The following is a 17,520-nucleotide window of genomic DNA, read 5'->3' on the forward strand; positions in this document are numbered from 1 at the left end:
TTTAAAGGGCCTTTTCTGAAAGTGTTTGCCATTCCTTTCGTGATGTGGCCTGCAGTGGTCTGGTTGTGCTGAAGCCATCTGAAATATAATTTGAAATTAATGGAGAGGCCTTAGTTAGGGTACACACTCCCATGGGACATTTTCCTGAAACACCTACCATTCTTTGGAATTTGGTTTATTTGAAAGTCTATAATGTCCTTCTATAATGTAGTACAGAGCATGACTTTTTCTCAAAGAGATAAAATAGGTCTGTGAGGAGCTGTGTGGTTGTGGGGTAGATGAACTCACTCATCAGGAGTGTAACAACTTCTCTGGGTTGTATATTGCACATATTATCATACAGTGATTTGATATCGTGTCATATTATTCACTCCCAGGAAGAGAAGAAGCATAAGGAGTTGTCCAAAGGAAAGAGAGGGAAATTAGTTCCACTGTCAGAAAAAGAATGGTACCTCTGTTCTTTTAATTTCTACTTCGCTGTACAGTGCCAGTACCAAAACAAGACCTGCAGAGATACTCAGGATTGAGTTTCCTCATCCTGGCATTCTCACATTCACAGTACTTAGTAGGCAGTGTGCACCCACAACATGGTCTTAGTCCTCAAGGGAGATCTTAAATCTCCCTAGAGAATAAAAGATTCTTTGTATCTGCACCGCTCATCTCCCTCAGTTCTAACACAAAGTAGGACTGAGAAGATACAGCTTTCAGCCTTCATTCTCTCAGAGACAGGCTTTGAAAGAATATCTTGAATTGCTGAGATGTAAAAAATATACCTCTAAAGGTCAGGATATCACTTCTTCCTGACTTGGGCACTGGAAGTACAGTGATGAACAAAGCAAGACAGTGTTCACCAAGAGGAGGTTCATCTCTGCTCAGCTCCTAAGCAGCCCTGCCTCAGAGTTGTTCTTCTGTCAAAGAAGTTGCCCATGCATGAGGCCTCTCTGATGTCTGTCCTAACAGCCACCCTGGCAGTGCTGGGGACAAGGCCAAGGATGTGCAACTCCTGCTGGGGACTTTTTCATCCTGTCGTGACTACACTACCACCCTCTAAACACAATTTGTGTCATAGATTATGGAAGGCTCAGATTTTACCCTTCAGACTTCATGGGTGATTCCTGTGTCTTTGAAGTTCTGTTCCCACCGAAGATGAAGGCAAATTCCCGCTGATATTAATGGGGTTAGGATGTGTCCTTGTCTCTGTTTTTTGCTGTTGTTTCCTTTGTTGCAGTAGACCTATCCCTTTATTAAAGTTTTTGCCTAGGGGAAAAAGAAAAGCCACGTTGCTGCATAAATTATGAAATATTTACATTTGTGAAGCCACCCCCTTATGCCTAGCTCCTCCTCTGATATTAAGATGACACTTTTTATAGAGCTACAGCTTCTATACTGCCATTATTCCTCCGTGGGATCCAAGATCGGGACGTGACAAAACAGCCACCATGAGCCAAGTGACAGTAAGTAATACCTAGGAATACTTGCTGATTTTGACTCAGTGCAGTGAGAAACTACTATGTTAGACCAGTGGTGGTTTGTTTAGTGCTGGAGAGAAAAGCAGGATCAGACATGAAACTGAAGAAAACATAAAACTGGGGAGGTTCCTAAACAAAGCTTGACTTTTAACCTGAGAATAAAGGCCATATGTTGTAAGTATAGATGTAAAAATAATCCCAAGAGCAAAGTGTAAAAAGCATTAATTAGCTCATCACTATGTATGCTCTGTTTATCTTCTTTTGTATTTGTATTTACTTTTTTTTGCCTGCAGTTCTCTGAATGCTACAGGAATTAATGCAGCTTGCTTTAGTGTCATCACTGTAACAAAATGATCTGCAGTTGCTCTTGTGAATGTTTTGCATCTCCAGTTCTCACTGCAGTTTTGTATTTGCTTTACACCTTAATAGTAGCTTCCTTCATTCAAACAAATGTTTTAGCATGTTGTTCAAATATGTGGGGTTCAAACTGTTTAGCCCAGCTTAAGCATTTCTCCCTCCTACTTTTACCTGTTTAATGCTTTAGACTTTGCCTTACCCCACCTCTCGTAGTTTTGGTAACAGAGAGGGAGCAGCTCTCCCTCCAGGTGTTGTTTTGCTGTTTTGTGTTGTTTTACCATTTGGCTAAGCTGCTTATGTTTATGCCTTTCATTTTTATCTCTGTGGCATAGCCTATGGATATTGTATATGTAAAATGGATAAATGTTAAGTAACTCTCACAGTAAATGAAACATCCTGTTAACTGGATTTCTGCACGGCTAACTCCTAATGTTTCTCTGCCACCACACTCAAGGTCTCTGACCTTCCTGGTGTTGACTATTCTAATGTTCCTTCTTCTCCTTCCTTGCTTCTTTTCTCACTCATCTTCAGTTGTCTTGTTCCTTCTTCTCCCTTTCTCTTGCAAACTGTTTTTGCTCCCATTTCTGTTTCTTCCCATCTTTTGGCAGTAAAGAGGAGGTTGGTGAGCAGCTGGGAATGCAACTGCACAAATTGTCCCAATTTGCTGTGCAGCATTTCTTCCATGGTCTTTCTTTGCAAAATGTTCAACGCAAAATTGACAGTCCCTTCATTGTCACCTTGACTTTCCTGAAAGAAAAAACTGGAGTAGAAAGCAAGAAAGGAAAAGATGCAGATTTAGCTTTCACAGTGCCTAGGATTTACAAGGTCAGGATGTGAAATATTGATGCTTGTCTGGCAGAATGTTAGCCCAAAAAAGAACCCTGAAAAAAGGCAGACATGAAAGCTCCTTGGAGCTAAATCCTTTCACACTTTAGACAGTCAGAAGAAATGAACAAAAAGAAAACACTTGGTGACATGGCTGTTAGTGAGCTTTTGGCAGGTTTTGGAATGTAATGGGGAAAATGTGTAGTGCTGTAATGTGATATCCTTATTTTGCAGGCATGAATACATGTGAGGACAGATTTTTGGGTTCCTGTATTATGACACGTAACCATGTGGCTAATCTGCATGCAACATTGCTATGATTAATAAATTAGGCAATGCTAGTACTACTGTACTACAGTGAACCACTTGTAGCAATCGCCAGCACTCCAGCATGTAGCATGAAGTACTGTGCTCTGCTCCTGTAAGCTTTGAATATCAGTTTGCAGTTCCCAAGCTGCAAAGTGATCAAAGGAGGGGAAGAATCTTCCTTACTTTTATCCCTATTACAGGAGAATCAGAATAGTCACCAGATGCCTTGTGTAGAAATGTCAAGCAAACTCAAATGAAAAAACTAAAATCAAAAGGACTTACTAAAATTGCATGAGTAAAAGTGTAACACAGTTGTTTACAAAAAGCAAGATATATTTTTCAAGTCCTAATGTTTAGTATTTAACAGTTTTAGTAAAATGAACGTATCAAATATGCATAGAATAGCATGCTCTAAATACTGGGATAAATCAGTTAAAAACCGTAAAAATAAAGATGCAATGGGTCTGCATTTAAAAATTATAATATCCTGTCTGAGGCTGATCTGAAAGTACTACAACTTATTTCTGAGTTCACACACAACTTTTACTGCATTTGTGCCAAATTTCTAAGGATTATGAGAATATTCAGCAGATTAGGTCTTTAATCTGGTACCTCCAGTCTAAAGAGAAAAGTGTCAGATATAGCTAAGCTACTCTGGGTATCAGGATATTTAGAAAACACTGATATTGCTATCCTAGCCTGGAATTTCAGTTCAGGCTCTCTGCCTTGTGCAATGACAAATTTGTTCCCTGCTACAAGGTTTGGTTTGTTTCCTCACACTTAATCAACATAAATTTCTGTTCATCTCCATCCTCCTTTTTAAATTCCTGTCTTTTTAATAAATGCCTTGAGAAATTAAAGAGGTGCATCATGTTCTTGCATCACACTCTGAGCACAGTTAGGCTTTGGCTTACTGAGCTTTCAGAAGATGCAGCCAGCACTATTCTGCCTCCCAAACCATTTCACCGCGGGCATAGGCAGCTTACACATTCTGAAGCAATTGCCATGTAAAGTACTCAGTGATGTATGTTTCCCAGAAACTGAAAATAAAGGTATAAAAGAGATCCACACAATAATTTATGGGCGTTAACATATGGGTGTAAGTTTCTCTGGGGACAATTATGTGACTATGCTAATAACGCCAAGGATGCTTTGATACCTGAAAAAAAATTCTCACAATTATGTTATTGAGCATTTAATTACTGTCAGAAGTCAGGAGTGTGTATATTTAAACAGGAGAGAGGGATGAGAGGCACATATGTCTTCACAAAAATAACCCTCTCCCTTCATGCTGCAGGGAGCTGAGGAAGCTCTGACACAGGCGCTTACGTTAGATGTGCTTAGTGGAAACTTCCCATTCTGAGAGCAGAAAATTGCACAAAACATGCTGAGAGGGGAGCAGTGTGTGTGGTTTGCAAGGATAGCTGGGAGACTGGGCATTACTGACAGTGAAATGATCAAAACCTCCTGGGCTTTGCAGAACTGCTGTACTTTTAAAAGTGCCATCTAGCACACTTTGAAAGAGACTTCACTGTGGTTCAGAAGTGTGCCTGAGGACCACCGTGACAAGTCCAAGCACCAGGCCAAGTTAGCATTCCTTGGAGAAGGGAAGGTTCCCAGCTCAGAGAAATTTCTCCCAAAGCTTCCTTTGACTTGCTGGCAGGCAGTGGGCATGGAGCCCCAGCTCTCCGTGAGAAATTCTCCTGTACATTGCTCATCACTCCCATCATGAGGGCTCAGGGTATTTTAAGTCACTGTGGAGACACCAGAATCAATCCCACCACAAAGGCTGCCCCGGGATGTGGGCTCAGGCCACAATGTCTCTGCCTGTTTTCCAGGATTGCAATTGCCCAGCTGGAATTAAACTTCACACAGTTTAAGTTTTTAAGCCTTCAAATTAATTTCTTACTTCAGCTTTTCTTCAAAGTCTAATCCTTTGACCTCTTGCATTAGGTCTGTGGTACATTGCACTGTTCTAACACAGCAAACCACTGCCCTACTGATGCATAATTACCAGTGTTACTGAAGCATCAGGGGTTTAGAAAAATCATCAGGATTTTTTTGAACACTGACAATTAGGCAGAGCCCTGCCCTTGCTCTGGGGTGGTGGTGGTGAGGGCAGGAGGTGCCCTGCTGGGGGGGTCGAGTGGCAGGTGTGTATTTTGAGAGGCTGTTTCTGCATTTCCAGTGCCTCCCGAGCGTGGCAGGCATGCTGGGGCTGAGCCTCAGCTTGTGGAAATGATTACGAGGCAATTTATACCAAACAACAATCCCTACTGCTGTGTTTGTTACAAACTTGGCTGCAGTACAGTAATGTTCAGTGGATGTTTGCTTTTGGCCTCTCCTACTCCCTTGGCAAACAATTTTCATGTGTAATAAATGTCCTCATTTAGTCTAACTAGAACAGAGCCCATGGGTCAGAATAGCCATACCTGCATGCTGGGGAGAAGAGACTTCAGGTTTCCAGACAAGAGAGCAGCTTTCTTCCCTCTCCATGCCAGGATCCAGTGCTTCTGCCCTTCTGCAGGGTCAGTTTTGCTGGGCAGGTCCCCCAAAATCGCCGAGGAGCTGTGCAGCAGGTCCCCTTCTGCAGGAACCAGTCTGCCCAGTCAAAAGGGTCATTCTGGGCAGCAGAGGCAGCACAGAGTCACTGGGACAGGCAGATATTTCTTGAGTGTTTGGCATTTTAAAATAGAGCAGCATGTTTTAACAACTTTATGAACTTATATATAAAATAGACAAAAAGTAAAAACTCCACACTACAGATTGATCACAGTGCATATGAGGTTAAGTGGCTTATGGTCTTGCCTTTGCACAGAAAAACTTGGCGTTATAAACTCTTTAAAAATCTGTATGGTTTATTTTGTTGATTATCTTTTTTTGAAAATAAAATTTGTTGATTGTCTTTTTTTGGAAAACAAAGACTCTGCCCATGTTTCATAATGTGTGTAGCAGAAATACCAGGATATGCAAATACAGAAGTTACACAACAAAAGCAAAACTGAATTAAAGCTGTTTACAGTAAAAAAACGAGGGAACCAGATCTGCAGCCTTTTAATTGCTGCACCACAGAAACGAGTGTGTGCACAGCCAGGCTATTGAGGTGCTTGTAATGCTGCATGCTGCAGTTGTTTCTCTGCATCTTCCCACTGATGTTTCTGCCTCCTCAGTTCCAGCTAAAGTGGAGGCAGCCAGTCTTGGGTATAATGAACGAGGAATGCAGTCTTGTAAAGCTTTATGACAGCTATCAATTGATCAAATAATTCAGAACAGCAATCAGCACCTAGACAAGTGATGGCCTGGTGACTTGTACCTGGGGAGCAGGGCTGTGGCAACAGTGTTGTCACAACCAGTGGGGCAGAAACCCTGCTATTGAACTCTGTGGCCCAAATGCTGTGGTTGAGCATTTGGAAATACCATCAGAAATACAGGTTGTGCCATAGGTCCAGGTGCTCTCTGACACACCATGGTGAGCATCACCAGCACTGTCTCCAGTGAAGGATTTCTTGCTGGTCCTGTACACTGAGGCCATGCACACACAAGGCTGTGGGCAAGACAGAAGAGCTCAGACAGGCAGGTTAGGTTAGTGTCTGCCTTAAAAAAATGGGCAAGAGAGATTAATTTTATCTTGGCTAATCTGAGCAAAGCGTTACCGTCCCATGGCACAGTGTTCTGTGTCACTGGCAATTTTCGCTGCCACAAAGAGATGTTGCTTGACCACAGCTAGCAAAACAATGAAAAAAACCCCTATAAAACAATTTGACAAGCATCAGAGAAGAAACATTACTAAGCAAATTATTTCTCAAATGTTATGGGGACATATGCAGGGAAAAGAGCTATGAGACTGAGGTTTGCCTTCGATCCAGACTGGCTAACTATGAAATCTATTCCTGCACAATTCCCTTCAATATCTGCCAGATACATTATTTCTATCTCTCCAGGAGGTATGCACAAATGTTTTCTGAAATTAATTTGTTTGGGACTATGTACACTTTGTTGTTTGGTTGATCGTTCCCAGTGAAAAGGGAAGGAAATCTTTGACAACCTCTTGTGGTTCTGGGGCAATTCTTTGTATCTACTTCCTTTTAAGACACTGTTGTGGAAAATCAGTGGTAGGGACTATGAACACAGCAAAACAGAAATATTAGCTCTTCAGACTGGAGCTTATAATTAGTAATTCAGGAAAAAAATGGGTGAGATAGAATTCTATAAATATATTTAGGAACATATTAAATACAGATAAAATTTTGAAATCTGAGCCCAAGAGTGCATCAGGATTTTGAAAATTAGCTTTGTCTTCATAACAAGTCCACACAAACTTCAGGTCCTACTAAGCCTGAGACTGGAGGTATTGAAAATTAACAGCTACATTTGTTGTAATGTGAAAATGTAAGTTAAATAACATCTTCCTTCAGATATTTCCTTCTCTTTTCTTTATATATTTTTTCCTAATTGTCTCAATTTTTCCTTTGGCAGCTATAAAACATTGTAGCCAACCACAAATAACTACAGAGATGGAAGAGGGAGACTGTAAACAGACCGTTTTTTGCTCTTAATTTATTTTGCTTATTCATATTTTGGACATGTTTATTTGTTTACAAGATTGCTGTACATGAATAAAAGCACTAAAAATATTCCCAAGCTATTGGTTACAGATGATTTAATGATGATTTAAAGCTCATTTATTCTCTATAAAATGAATCATGTGAAAACAAAGCCTTCCTGTCCACAGATCTACTCATCTCCCTGTCTGGATCCAATTATCTCAGCTCTTTAAGAGATTCAGCCCAAACTGAGCAGAAATTCTGTGATAAATCTCAACAGTGCCTGAAATATGGGGCAATTTTGAAGCATTTTGGGGTACTTTTTTCTTGCTAACTGCCCAGTCCTGACAACCTAGCTCACAAGAGAGGTTTCTGTTGTCCCTCCTGTCCCATGTCCAGCCTCACTCACAAGTTGCCCTGGGGCTGCCTGTGCAGAGTGCTGCAGGTGATGTGTTTTGGTGCAGCCTTGTACAGCAGCATCCCATCCTGCTCTGGTGTGGATGGTGAGAGGAGCCAGGACAGAGCAGAGATGGCCCAGCACATGCAGAGCCTGCAGGTCCCACATCAGAGAAAAACAGCCATAATTTACCTGCACACCACCTGCTTTTACAGCTAACAAGGTGACAGTCTAACACATCTGGCCACTCACAGGGCTGTTTCTCAGAGTGAAAATACAGTTTAGAGGAGACATTTCCTACACTTTCTATGTAGCAAGAGCAGTGCTGGCTGGGAGGAATGGCTTGTTACATCACTGTGGAAGCATCACTGCAGCTTTCGTAGTGGATTATCAAATGCCTGAAGGCTTTGTAGATGTGTTCGTTCTGGGTACAGATGAACCCACCACTTCTCCAAGCTTGCTCAGCAGCACGGTTTAAGTCCCCAATGCAGGTCCACTGATCTTTAGATTTACTTGAAACAGCCCATTTGGAATGATCATTAATGGAATGAAAGGTGGAATTCAATGGCATCTCTATTAGGTTTATGTTGTAGACGTGATAGTCGAGAGAGCAATTTGAGAAAAGCTTTTGGCCAGAACGCTGCCAGGATTCAGCCAACAAATCAGTCTTCAGTTCCTGAGCCATCCAGGCCACATAGATATCTGTGGAATAATACAGGGTGTGGGAAATTAGTCTGTCATGTTCCATCATTTAAGAACAGACTGAAAAGCATCACCTGAATTGTGCTCATTTCATTGCAATGCACAAAGTCAGCCATAGGGAATTTTGTCCCCTCCTCTTATTTTGACTTTTGTTTCAGAATTTCATTTCTACTTTTCCTCCTTCTCCTAGAAAACCTGTTACAAATAATCAGTCCCGACAGCTCACGCAAAAAAATTGCAAGCCTTCTTCATAACCAAAATTCCCAGATGATTCAAACCCCATTTTATTTCCTTGTTGTTACTTTTGAATAAAAGGAAAGAATTTTTCTGAATATTCCATTGTTGAACTCCTTAAGAAGGACCAAGACCAGCTTTTTTCTCTTTGGGGCTGATAGAATAATAGGTTGGGACACCATTTCTTGCCCTCTCTTACATTTATTTCTGAAGTTGAACTTCTTTTTTCCCTCTCAAAGAAAATACTAATTGTCAAAGGACATAATAATTGCTTATTTCTTGCTTGAGAATGTATGATAGAAAGAGCAACATGTTCTCTTACCATCTATGAACATGTGTGACTTTGCAAAGTGGAGAAAGGTTTCCCCGTGAGCTGACTGGAGCTTGGAGAGGTGGCGCAAGGGGGCCAAAGGCAGCCTGGACTTTGCACAGAGCTTCTGCAGATTTGGGAGATCTGTTTGGAAGATGTCAGGGATGGAACAGCTGTAGATTCCTGGATTATAACTCAGCATCTGTTGGTCTGAGAAAAACCCACAGAAATGAACACATGCAGAATTAAAATGTGTTAAAGCGAAGCAATCAAGAGAGCAAAGTTCTTCCTTGGAAAGAAAACCTAAATTCTTCTTAATCTTCACAGGATGAGGTTAGTGCCAACGTATCTTATTTTAGCAACTGAAAATACGTGTAATTGCTTTGTATTCCCACTGGCCCTGCAGCACATACAAAGGCTAGGAGAGCATGCTCAGGTTTTCCCACTCACACCTCATTATTCTTAGTGGAACGGTGAACTGGTGGTCTTGGTCCACTGCCACTTCCACCCATGCTCATCTTCAAGCCTCTCTGCAGCCCCACAGCACTCAGACAGCCTGTGTGTATTTACAGGAGTAGCTTCCAGTCAGTTACAGCTGCCAAGCCAAATGCAAACAGAAGAGCTGCTAAAGGGTCTAGTTTGGTTTTAGGGAGAACAGAACTTGACTTTCAGTGTCTGGATTGAATTTGCAGAAGAAATTTACTTTTCTGTACAGTGTGCCGGTTAACTGTAGAAGTCCTTGCCATGGATATTGTAAAGAGCAAGAGAACAAATGGGCTCATTAGATGAGTTCATGGAAGACCAGTCCATCAGGAACATTCCAGTCTTTCTAGCTCAGGAAATCCCTGAACCACAGATTACCAGAAGTTGGGAGGATGTGGCAGGAATTAGTGTATGCATCTCATTTTCTAGTCCCCTTTCCCTAAACACAGGCATACATGCGTTTCCACAAACAGCAACCTGGTTTAGATAGCTCTGAGCTGTGGCCAGCCTGGCAATTTGCACAGCATGTGTTTTATTAATAGGATTTGAGGTTTGTAACTGAGAAAAAGAGTGAAAAAAACACAGTGTGAAAAGAGTTAAGGAGCATGCCAACATGACTTCTTGTAATGCCTTTTGATAGTCCCTTTTCAGGATTCCAGTACCAGTTGTCCCTGTCAGATACTTCTGAATCTTACAGGGATAGATCTTGTTGGGTTTTGGGTTTTTTATATATTTAATACTGGTAATTTTTGTGGCAAAAAATACCTGGGAAAATTCTGGGTGATACTTATTCCATACTTCATATTTCTGATGAGTCAAGGCTACTGCTGCAGCAAAAATGATTAATAATCCTACTTTATATTTCCAAAGCATTGTGTATGCATGGACTGAGTTTACCCTTGATATGCACTTGTGACTATTACTATCCTAACAGTCCCCACGGGGAGATGGAGACAGAGTGGAAGAGTCAATTTCTCACATTCACACAGGAAATCATTGGATAAACATAACTGAAGCCAAGAATGCTCTTTCCAGGCACCACTTGGTTTCCCAATTTGACAACAAAAGTTAAGAACAAGGAATTTTTGAGGTGAAACCTCAAGGAAAGCAATCAGTCAGAGAGGTGTAGTGAGGCAAAGGCTTTCTTAGGGAGAAGATTTTCATACCTATTTCTGTGAACTGGTCATATTTGAAGGTTATACACAAGGCTGTCTGTCCATAGGATTCCCCAGTGGCTGGATACCCATAACCGTCCTCAGGGATGGGAGGGAACAGGGGCACACTGTGAATCACCCAGAAGCCTTGTGATTTGTCCAAGAGTAGAAATCCTGTCCAAAAAACATTACTGCAAATGAATTAAGGAGGAAAAAGACCTGAGATGTTAGAGCTGTGTTCTATTTTGGTTTTGCTGCTGCAAACACTACGATGTGTTAACATCTACAGTAAACTGGTTCTAGAGTAGATTAGTGGATCATAGGAGACACTAATGCTGTATTAAAACTGCATCAATTCTTTCTTCTATAGACTAACTCAAACTGTCACCATGTTTCTTTTGAAAAAAATGTCTTTTTAAAACCTCTCTTCCTCTGCTCAAATTTTGTCTTCAAAAGTTCTGATGAATTAGTGGCTGTGACTCTCCCTCCACTGCTTATTTTCCTGCCCTTCATTTATTCACTGCATAAGGGGAAACAGATTCTGTCAACACAGTGTTTTGTTTCCCAGACCAAATTCTCCTTCACGGGAAAGCAGCAGAGAGATGGGCTGTGCTTGCCCCTGCAACAGGGTGCTCCAGGTTGGAGCACAGCTCCTGAGGGGTCCCCACTGCTGCAGCCTGAAAATACAGCTCCGCAAAATGTGTTCATCCCTGGGTCAGGCTGGGCAAACCCCATTTGCTTCCTGAAGAAAACATTTAGATCTCCACTGAAGTTTATGCTTATTTAAAGTCTTGCTTTTCTGTAACTGCACACTATAGTGCTTCCATGATCTTGGCAGCAGTGTCTTGTTCCAGAAAGTCTGGAGGGGTTTATGTTGAGGGTGTCTTTCCCTTCACATCTTGTACTGCTGTTGCCACCAGGCGCAGGACAGTGTGGCTTGTACTCACTGACCTATATGAGTTTCAGCTCTTGAAAACGAAGAGTCCATAAGCCCTAAGAGTTCTTCAACCCAGCACAGGCATAGCAAAACCAAAACAGAAGTTGCAGCATATGTATCTATACAACAAACCACGCATCATGCAAATAATTCTCCAGTTTTGCTTTAGGCAGGAATTTTAGATATGTAGATAGACAGACAGATAAGTAGATGCTATCCACAACTTTAAGAAGGAGAAAAGAGTAGCTTGGGAATCTCCCTGTACCTTTGGTGTGTCCTTTTTTCTGCCCTTTGGAGTCTGATTCAGGGATCTCATCGTTGTATATCACGTACGCAGTAGTGTTCCTCTGCAGGGAAACACACATTTCTGAAACATGACATTCAGTAAAAGGAAGGCATTTAAGTGAACATCATCTGCTGGGAACAGAAAAAAGAATTCAGGACTCCTCTGTGTGAACTTCATGAGCCTAATCCATCTCCCAGTTCAGCTGACACAGTCTCCACAGACATTACAGTAGAATAAACCTGAAGACTCAGCATTAGGGCCCTGGTTAACATGAAGTGGAAGTTCTCTCAGTCCTGCAGCAGCCCTCTCTCAAGGGGCTAAATATGCTTGCTAAGAGAGTTTACATGGGTTTAGTGGGCCCTTGTTTGCAAAGAAATTCCCCTCTCTGTTTTTTGTGCCTCTCTCTGATTTAGCAATCAGATCCGGTGAAAATATTGGCTGAGTAAAAATAGCCATGACAAGTGTACTTATGAAGGAGAAGCAATTAAAGCATTTTGGCTAAATATTTGCATATAGCCACACCTTATTTCCCCTGAATAGAGAACTTCAAAGGAGCTGGGACACGGTTCCCCTCCCAAGGTACTATGAGTTTGTAAACAGTTAATTACAATTACAGTGAAACCTGGGATTGGACAATTTCCTGGACTGCCCAATATATGACTGACTTCTGGGAATCTCTTCTCTACACAAATTAATGACACCCTACCACTAACCCACAGCAGAAATGCAAAGACACACCCAGACTCCCAACAGTACTGTGTGAATGGTAAAAAATATAGGCAGATCTTGTGATATTTTATAATCACTTCCCACAAATATAAACAAGGTGTCTAACTGGGAGTGAAAATAAGACAGGCCAACAGGCAGCATATCACTGCTGGAGCAGTCACAGTGATTTCAGGGGGAAGAGCAAAACCCAGATTTGTTTGGAGACAGAGTGTGAAACACATGCACATAGGATGACTTAGGACAAGTTTCTGTTAACAGTCACCACTGGCCCTGGTCTGAGTTCACAGCCAGTTCACAGCTTCAGACATTGCTCAACATGAATTGAGGGGGAAGAAGTCAAAGGAAGTATGTACCAACACTTTTTTTTTCATGAGCAAACTCCAACTGTATAAAAAGCTTGATTAGAAATTAGAAGTTTGAGGATAATTTCTAATTTTAGCCATAACTGCAAATAATCTGCCCAGCTGCCAAGGTTCTCCCCTTGATGTGTTTTAGTAGGCCTAGTTGGTCAGGTCTGGCCTTCCCTCTATGTGCTTACTTTGGCTGGTTCCATATCATTTGCATGAAATGCAATTTTATCAACTAAACATACTAACAAAATGATAATTAAATGTCACTTGCCTTGGATTCGTATGTGTCGTATAGCTGCTCCAGTGTTTGCCCCAGAGCACCCTGTGTCATGTTGATGAGGTATTTACCAAGCTGCCACTGCGGAGCCAGGACATCCATATACATGTATTCCAGGCCCAGCATGGGAATCTCTCCTTTGGCATGTTTTGGCAACTTGTAAAGAGCAAACCTGCAACAGTGAAGAGCAATTGGGTTTGTTTACATCCACCCTGTTTGAATGCAAATGAGTATTTCCTTCCTACCTGAGGAAAGAAGAGTGACTCCAGGGATGCCTAGGCTGGAGGGGAGCAGTGTGCAGTGTGGACATCCCAGCCTCAAAGCAATGACCCAGGCAAGAACCAGCTGCAGTTTGGCAGCACAATACCTGCTGCAGACAAATCTGCTCCAATTCTTAGCAAGCAAGGGGGGCTGATTCAGCACCAAACTCCTGTTGCTGTGGCCAGACTGCTGTTGGTACTCCTAAAGAACTTGAGGTAGCCCTGGTCTGGAGTCCACCAATCCCTATTGCTCCTGGTTCTGGTAGAGAACCTCAGGTCCCAAACCCAGTCTAACATTCTTAGGGTCAAACAATTTACATATTATATAAATATGGCTTTATATGAAATAGATAGAATTAGGTATTAAAATTTAAAAATGCATAATGTTATGTCTGTATGTATTACAATCTCAAAATAAGTATAAAGCAATGTGACAAAATGTTGTTCCAATCCCACTTTTCATAAGAGACTTGCACTCTGCTAACCTGCTGCAGACTAGATATTTGCAAACAATTAGCCAGAAACACAAATCTTTTCAAAACTGTAGAGTACTCAATATTGTCAGTAAATGGCTCAGTTCATACTAAGGTCCCTGATAAAGTAAACAGGTTTTCCCAGTGCACAAGTCCGTGAGATTAATCACAATATAATTAATTCAGCCACTTTCTTTGAGGGTTGTTCTTGAGTAATTTGTTATGTATGTCAATAGTAAGGACTGAGTAGCACTATTTTCAGTCTACACTATTTACAAAAAATGCAGCCTGTGCTTAACCCTACATGCATATCAGGAGGAGTAAGCCTTGCCCAGTTGATTTACAGCCTCAAGTTGGTCATGAAAGGCATCTCCAAATACAGGTAAGAAGTGGCAGGAAAAAACATTCTGCTAAAGAACATTTAATCCATGGGAAATGTACATGTGCAGGGAGAAAAGAAACACACAGCACTGGTGATCCTGGTAATCCACCTGCATTGCCATTTACTGAGTGATGTTCCTTAAGTATCTCAGGAGAAATAATTTCTGATGGCAGATCACAGAGAAGCAGGTGATTTATATAACAAGGCTGGGGAGAGCTGTCTGTGCCTGTCTGTGCACCAGGAGTCACAACAATCCCTTTATTTGAAATGAAGATTTGGAAGGGAGAGGAATAGCAGTAGTTACAGTACCATGAGCTGATCCAGGAATTAATAGATGAAGCCTTTCCAAACTCTTTTGAAATGTGTTGGAAGATTTATGCTCTGGAGGTGTTTGCAGCCTTGCATCTGACAAATCCACCTTAGCACGTATTCCTACGGAAATACTAGGCATTGAGCTACCAGTAAATTGCTTGTTGTTTCCCACTAGATACATATTTTGGCTCTTTCCAGAAAGCCAGCTGAGTGTATTACAAATTGAAGTTGTATAAAATCTTTACTGCTATTTGTGAACAGGAAATTTCTGAAGAGCTTAGGCATTTGTGGGAGCAGAGTGGAAGTCATTTTCCTGAGAACCAAGAAAAGTAAATCTGCTTAGACTCGATTAGCATTGTCACACTGCTTGCTTGTGACTGAATTTTACTTCACCACTAAAAAGCCCACAACCAAACAATGTGCATCCATGGTTTCAGTCCTTGACTCAACACTTCTCAGAAAGCACAGTTTTGGCATTTATTTGTATGGAAAGCTTCCCAGAGAACACAGTGGGTTTGAATGAATAAAGGAAAGACTTTGCCTGCCTTAGAGAGCTGATCCCATGGCCATTTGCTCTGGTAGCCCCCAGTAGGTAGTGTGAGGTGCAGTGGAGAGGGTGGGACGAGCTCCTGAGTGGAATGAATACACAGGGGAGGCTTTTTCCTGCCCAGGCACTCCTGGGGAGTGTACATGGGATCAGGACAGATAACAAAAGTGATTCCTCCGGTTTAGCAGCAAATGAAAGGGTGTGTGAATACCAAGTACTTCTAGAATACTGCAGGATGAAACTACTGGATAGTAGGAACTCTTAGCTCTTGCTAACTGAAAATCAAACCTGCTGTGTTGGTTTGAAAGGGCACTGACAGATTTTGGTTAAGAGGAAGCTCTCCTAAAGTTTCAGTTCTGCTTCTCCTGTCAGTTTCACAGCAACCAAATCCAGAATCCAAACGCTCTCTCTTTCTTCTCAATAAACGAGGATGACCTTGGCAGATAGGCAAGTTTCTCTTTTGTTTGATCAGGGCACATTGAAAAGGAAATCCCACCCCGTTCTTCCTGTTTAATTTATCAAAGGGAACATAGATTTGCCTGCGCAGACCCTCAATTTCCCACCTGAAACAGGCCCACATTGCTGACATTCACACAGAGGCACAGGTGAATTACTCCTAGCCACAGCTTTCAAAGAATTTCTCAGAGAACTTGGATACAAAAATTTTCTTCATTTAAGAAATGGATGGTAGAAGCTTGGGGGGGTTGTATGTTTTGTTGGGGTTTTGTGGGTTTTTTTGGTTTTTGGTTGGTCGGTTGGGCTTTTTGGTTGTTTAGATTTTGGTCTGTTGTTTCAGGGGTTTTGGGGTGTTTTTTTTCTTTTGCACAAATAAATTAATTCTGTAAGGATTAATTCCAGTTTGGGGACAAATGAAATATCTCATACCTTTAAGTTGCTGGGTAGCTGCACCAACTAAGAGTCTAATTCCTGAAAAAAATTACATTATTCAGAAGAGTCTTAGCAAGAGTGGCTAATCACAGGGATGGTCTGGGCCCTCATACATTTGATGCTACGCCGATACAGAGCAAAGCCAATTTTGTGCTCCTGCTTGAGTAGCCTGCCCGTGATGTGAGGAGCTCCTGCCTTCCCTGCCTACTTCTTTATCACTTGTATCCAAACTAATCATTGTTTCACCAGAAAAACACATATTGTTTCATGAGAAAAACACCTTTCTTTTGAAATTGGTTGTTATTTATCTTTGGGAAGCTTCTGTGCTCTTTTTTAAGAACACTCATTTGACTTTTTAAACCTGGGCTGGATATTTCACAATTGTACTTTTTATCTTTCATCTTCAAAGTGCATTAATGGAATTAATCATTTAATCCCCAAAGCTGGGCTCACTGCTGGCAGTGGGATGGCACTAGCTATAATGCACCAGCAGCTCCAGTGTGGGGAGTGACCTGTGCTCCTCAGTCACAGGGCACAGACAGCTTTGCCATCCCATGCCTCTCCCAAATCCATCCTGGGGCGGCTCAGCCTCCACTCCTGCTCACCCACAGCAGCAAGGGGACAAGTCTCCCCACGCTGCTGTTCAGGTAGGAGCTATGAGGCTGAGGGTGAGATGTGGACATTTTCCCTGCCAGGTGAACCGTGTGCCCCCGGGGCTGCTGCTGGCAAGCACAGCCTTGGCACCCCAATACAGGTTATGCTCCCTTTGATCATGAGACATGAACGCTGTGTAAAGCAGTGATTATTTTGCAGTTAGTCACAGTACGGTGCTTGGCTCAGTGAAATGAAAGCACATTTCAGTAACGTGTCCTAGGTTTTCCAAACACAAAATTCAGCCACGACTGACAGACAAACAGGACTGAACCAGCGATTCCTCTGCGTTGCTTCTCAGTGACCCACCCACTTCTCGCAGTTTAATCTCAAGTGTTTATGTTTACTCCCCCAGCGTTTCTCCCCTGTATGGTATTTACTTACCAATCAACTGTCTTCCCGTCTTCATTCCTGCAGGAAATCTCCGCGGCCCCCAGGGGGATGGAGGAGAGGAGCAGGAGCAAAGCAGGGTGGCACCATGCAGATCCCGCGGGCATTTTGGTTTCTCGGCTGTGCAGGGCGAGCACCGAGTAGGCTCTAAAAGGAGAAGTTGTGTTGCGTTAGCTTCCAGCTCCTGCTGGGGAGCAGCGAGCACACCCCGGGACACGGAGCCAGCAGGGCAGGTCAGGCTCCCACGGCAGGGG

General features: G+C 42.2%; 2 protein-coding genes across 2 annotated transcripts in view; one reads left to right on the forward strand and one right to left on the reverse strand.

The window, feature by feature from the left end:
* Positions 1 to 1,397: 1,397 nt before the first annotated feature.
* Positions 1,398 to 17,520, forward strand: part of LOC103804863 (uricase-like) — a 24,838-nt gene continuing 8,715 nt past the window's right edge. Inside the window, exon 1 of the mRNA XM_009077498.1 lies at positions 1,398 to 1,454. Within this exon, the coding sequence (XP_009075746.1) occupies positions 1,440 to 1,454 (15 nt within the window). The 5' untranslated portion in view covers positions 1,398 to 1,439. The remainder of the gene's footprint in view (positions 1,455 to 17,520) is intronic.
* Positions 8,248 to 17,376, reverse strand: DNASE2B (deoxyribonuclease II beta). The gene is made up of 6 exons (XM_009077497.1): positions 17,261 to 17,376; positions 13,358 to 13,535; positions 11,987 to 12,068; positions 10,797 to 10,958; positions 9,160 to 9,357; positions 8,248 to 8,603 (listed from the first exon to the last, which is right to left on the reverse strand). The coding sequence occupies exons 1-6, from the start codon at positions 17,371 to 17,373 to the stop codon at positions 8,248 to 8,250; spliced, it is 1,089 nt and encodes a 362-aa protein (XP_009075745.1). The 5' UTR covers positions 17,374 to 17,376.

Source organism: Acanthisitta chloris, unplaced genomic scaffold, assembly GCF_000695815.1.
Source record: "Acanthisitta chloris isolate BGI_N310 unplaced genomic scaffold, ASM69581v1 scaffold15506, whole genome shotgun sequence".
Classification (NCBI taxonomy): Eukaryota; Metazoa; Chordata; class Aves; order Passeriformes; family Acanthisittidae; genus Acanthisitta; species Acanthisitta chloris.

What these genes read in the sequence shown, in the direction of transcription:
- DNASE2B (XM_009077497.1), bottom strand. Translation starts at nt 17,373, where the DNA reads ATGCCCGCGGGATCTGCATGGTGCCACCCTGCTTTGCTCCTGCTCCTC. An exon ending in GACGGGAAGACAGTTGATTG is followed by an intron (nt 13,536 to 17,260) that starts GTAAGTAAATAC and finishes TCACTGTTGCAG; the next exon opens with GTTTGCTCTTTACAAGTTGC. An exon ending in GAAAAAAGGACACACCAAAG is followed by an intron (nt 10,959 to 11,986) that starts GTACAGGGAGAT and finishes TTTTTTGGACAG; the next exon opens with GATTTCTACTCTTGGACAAA.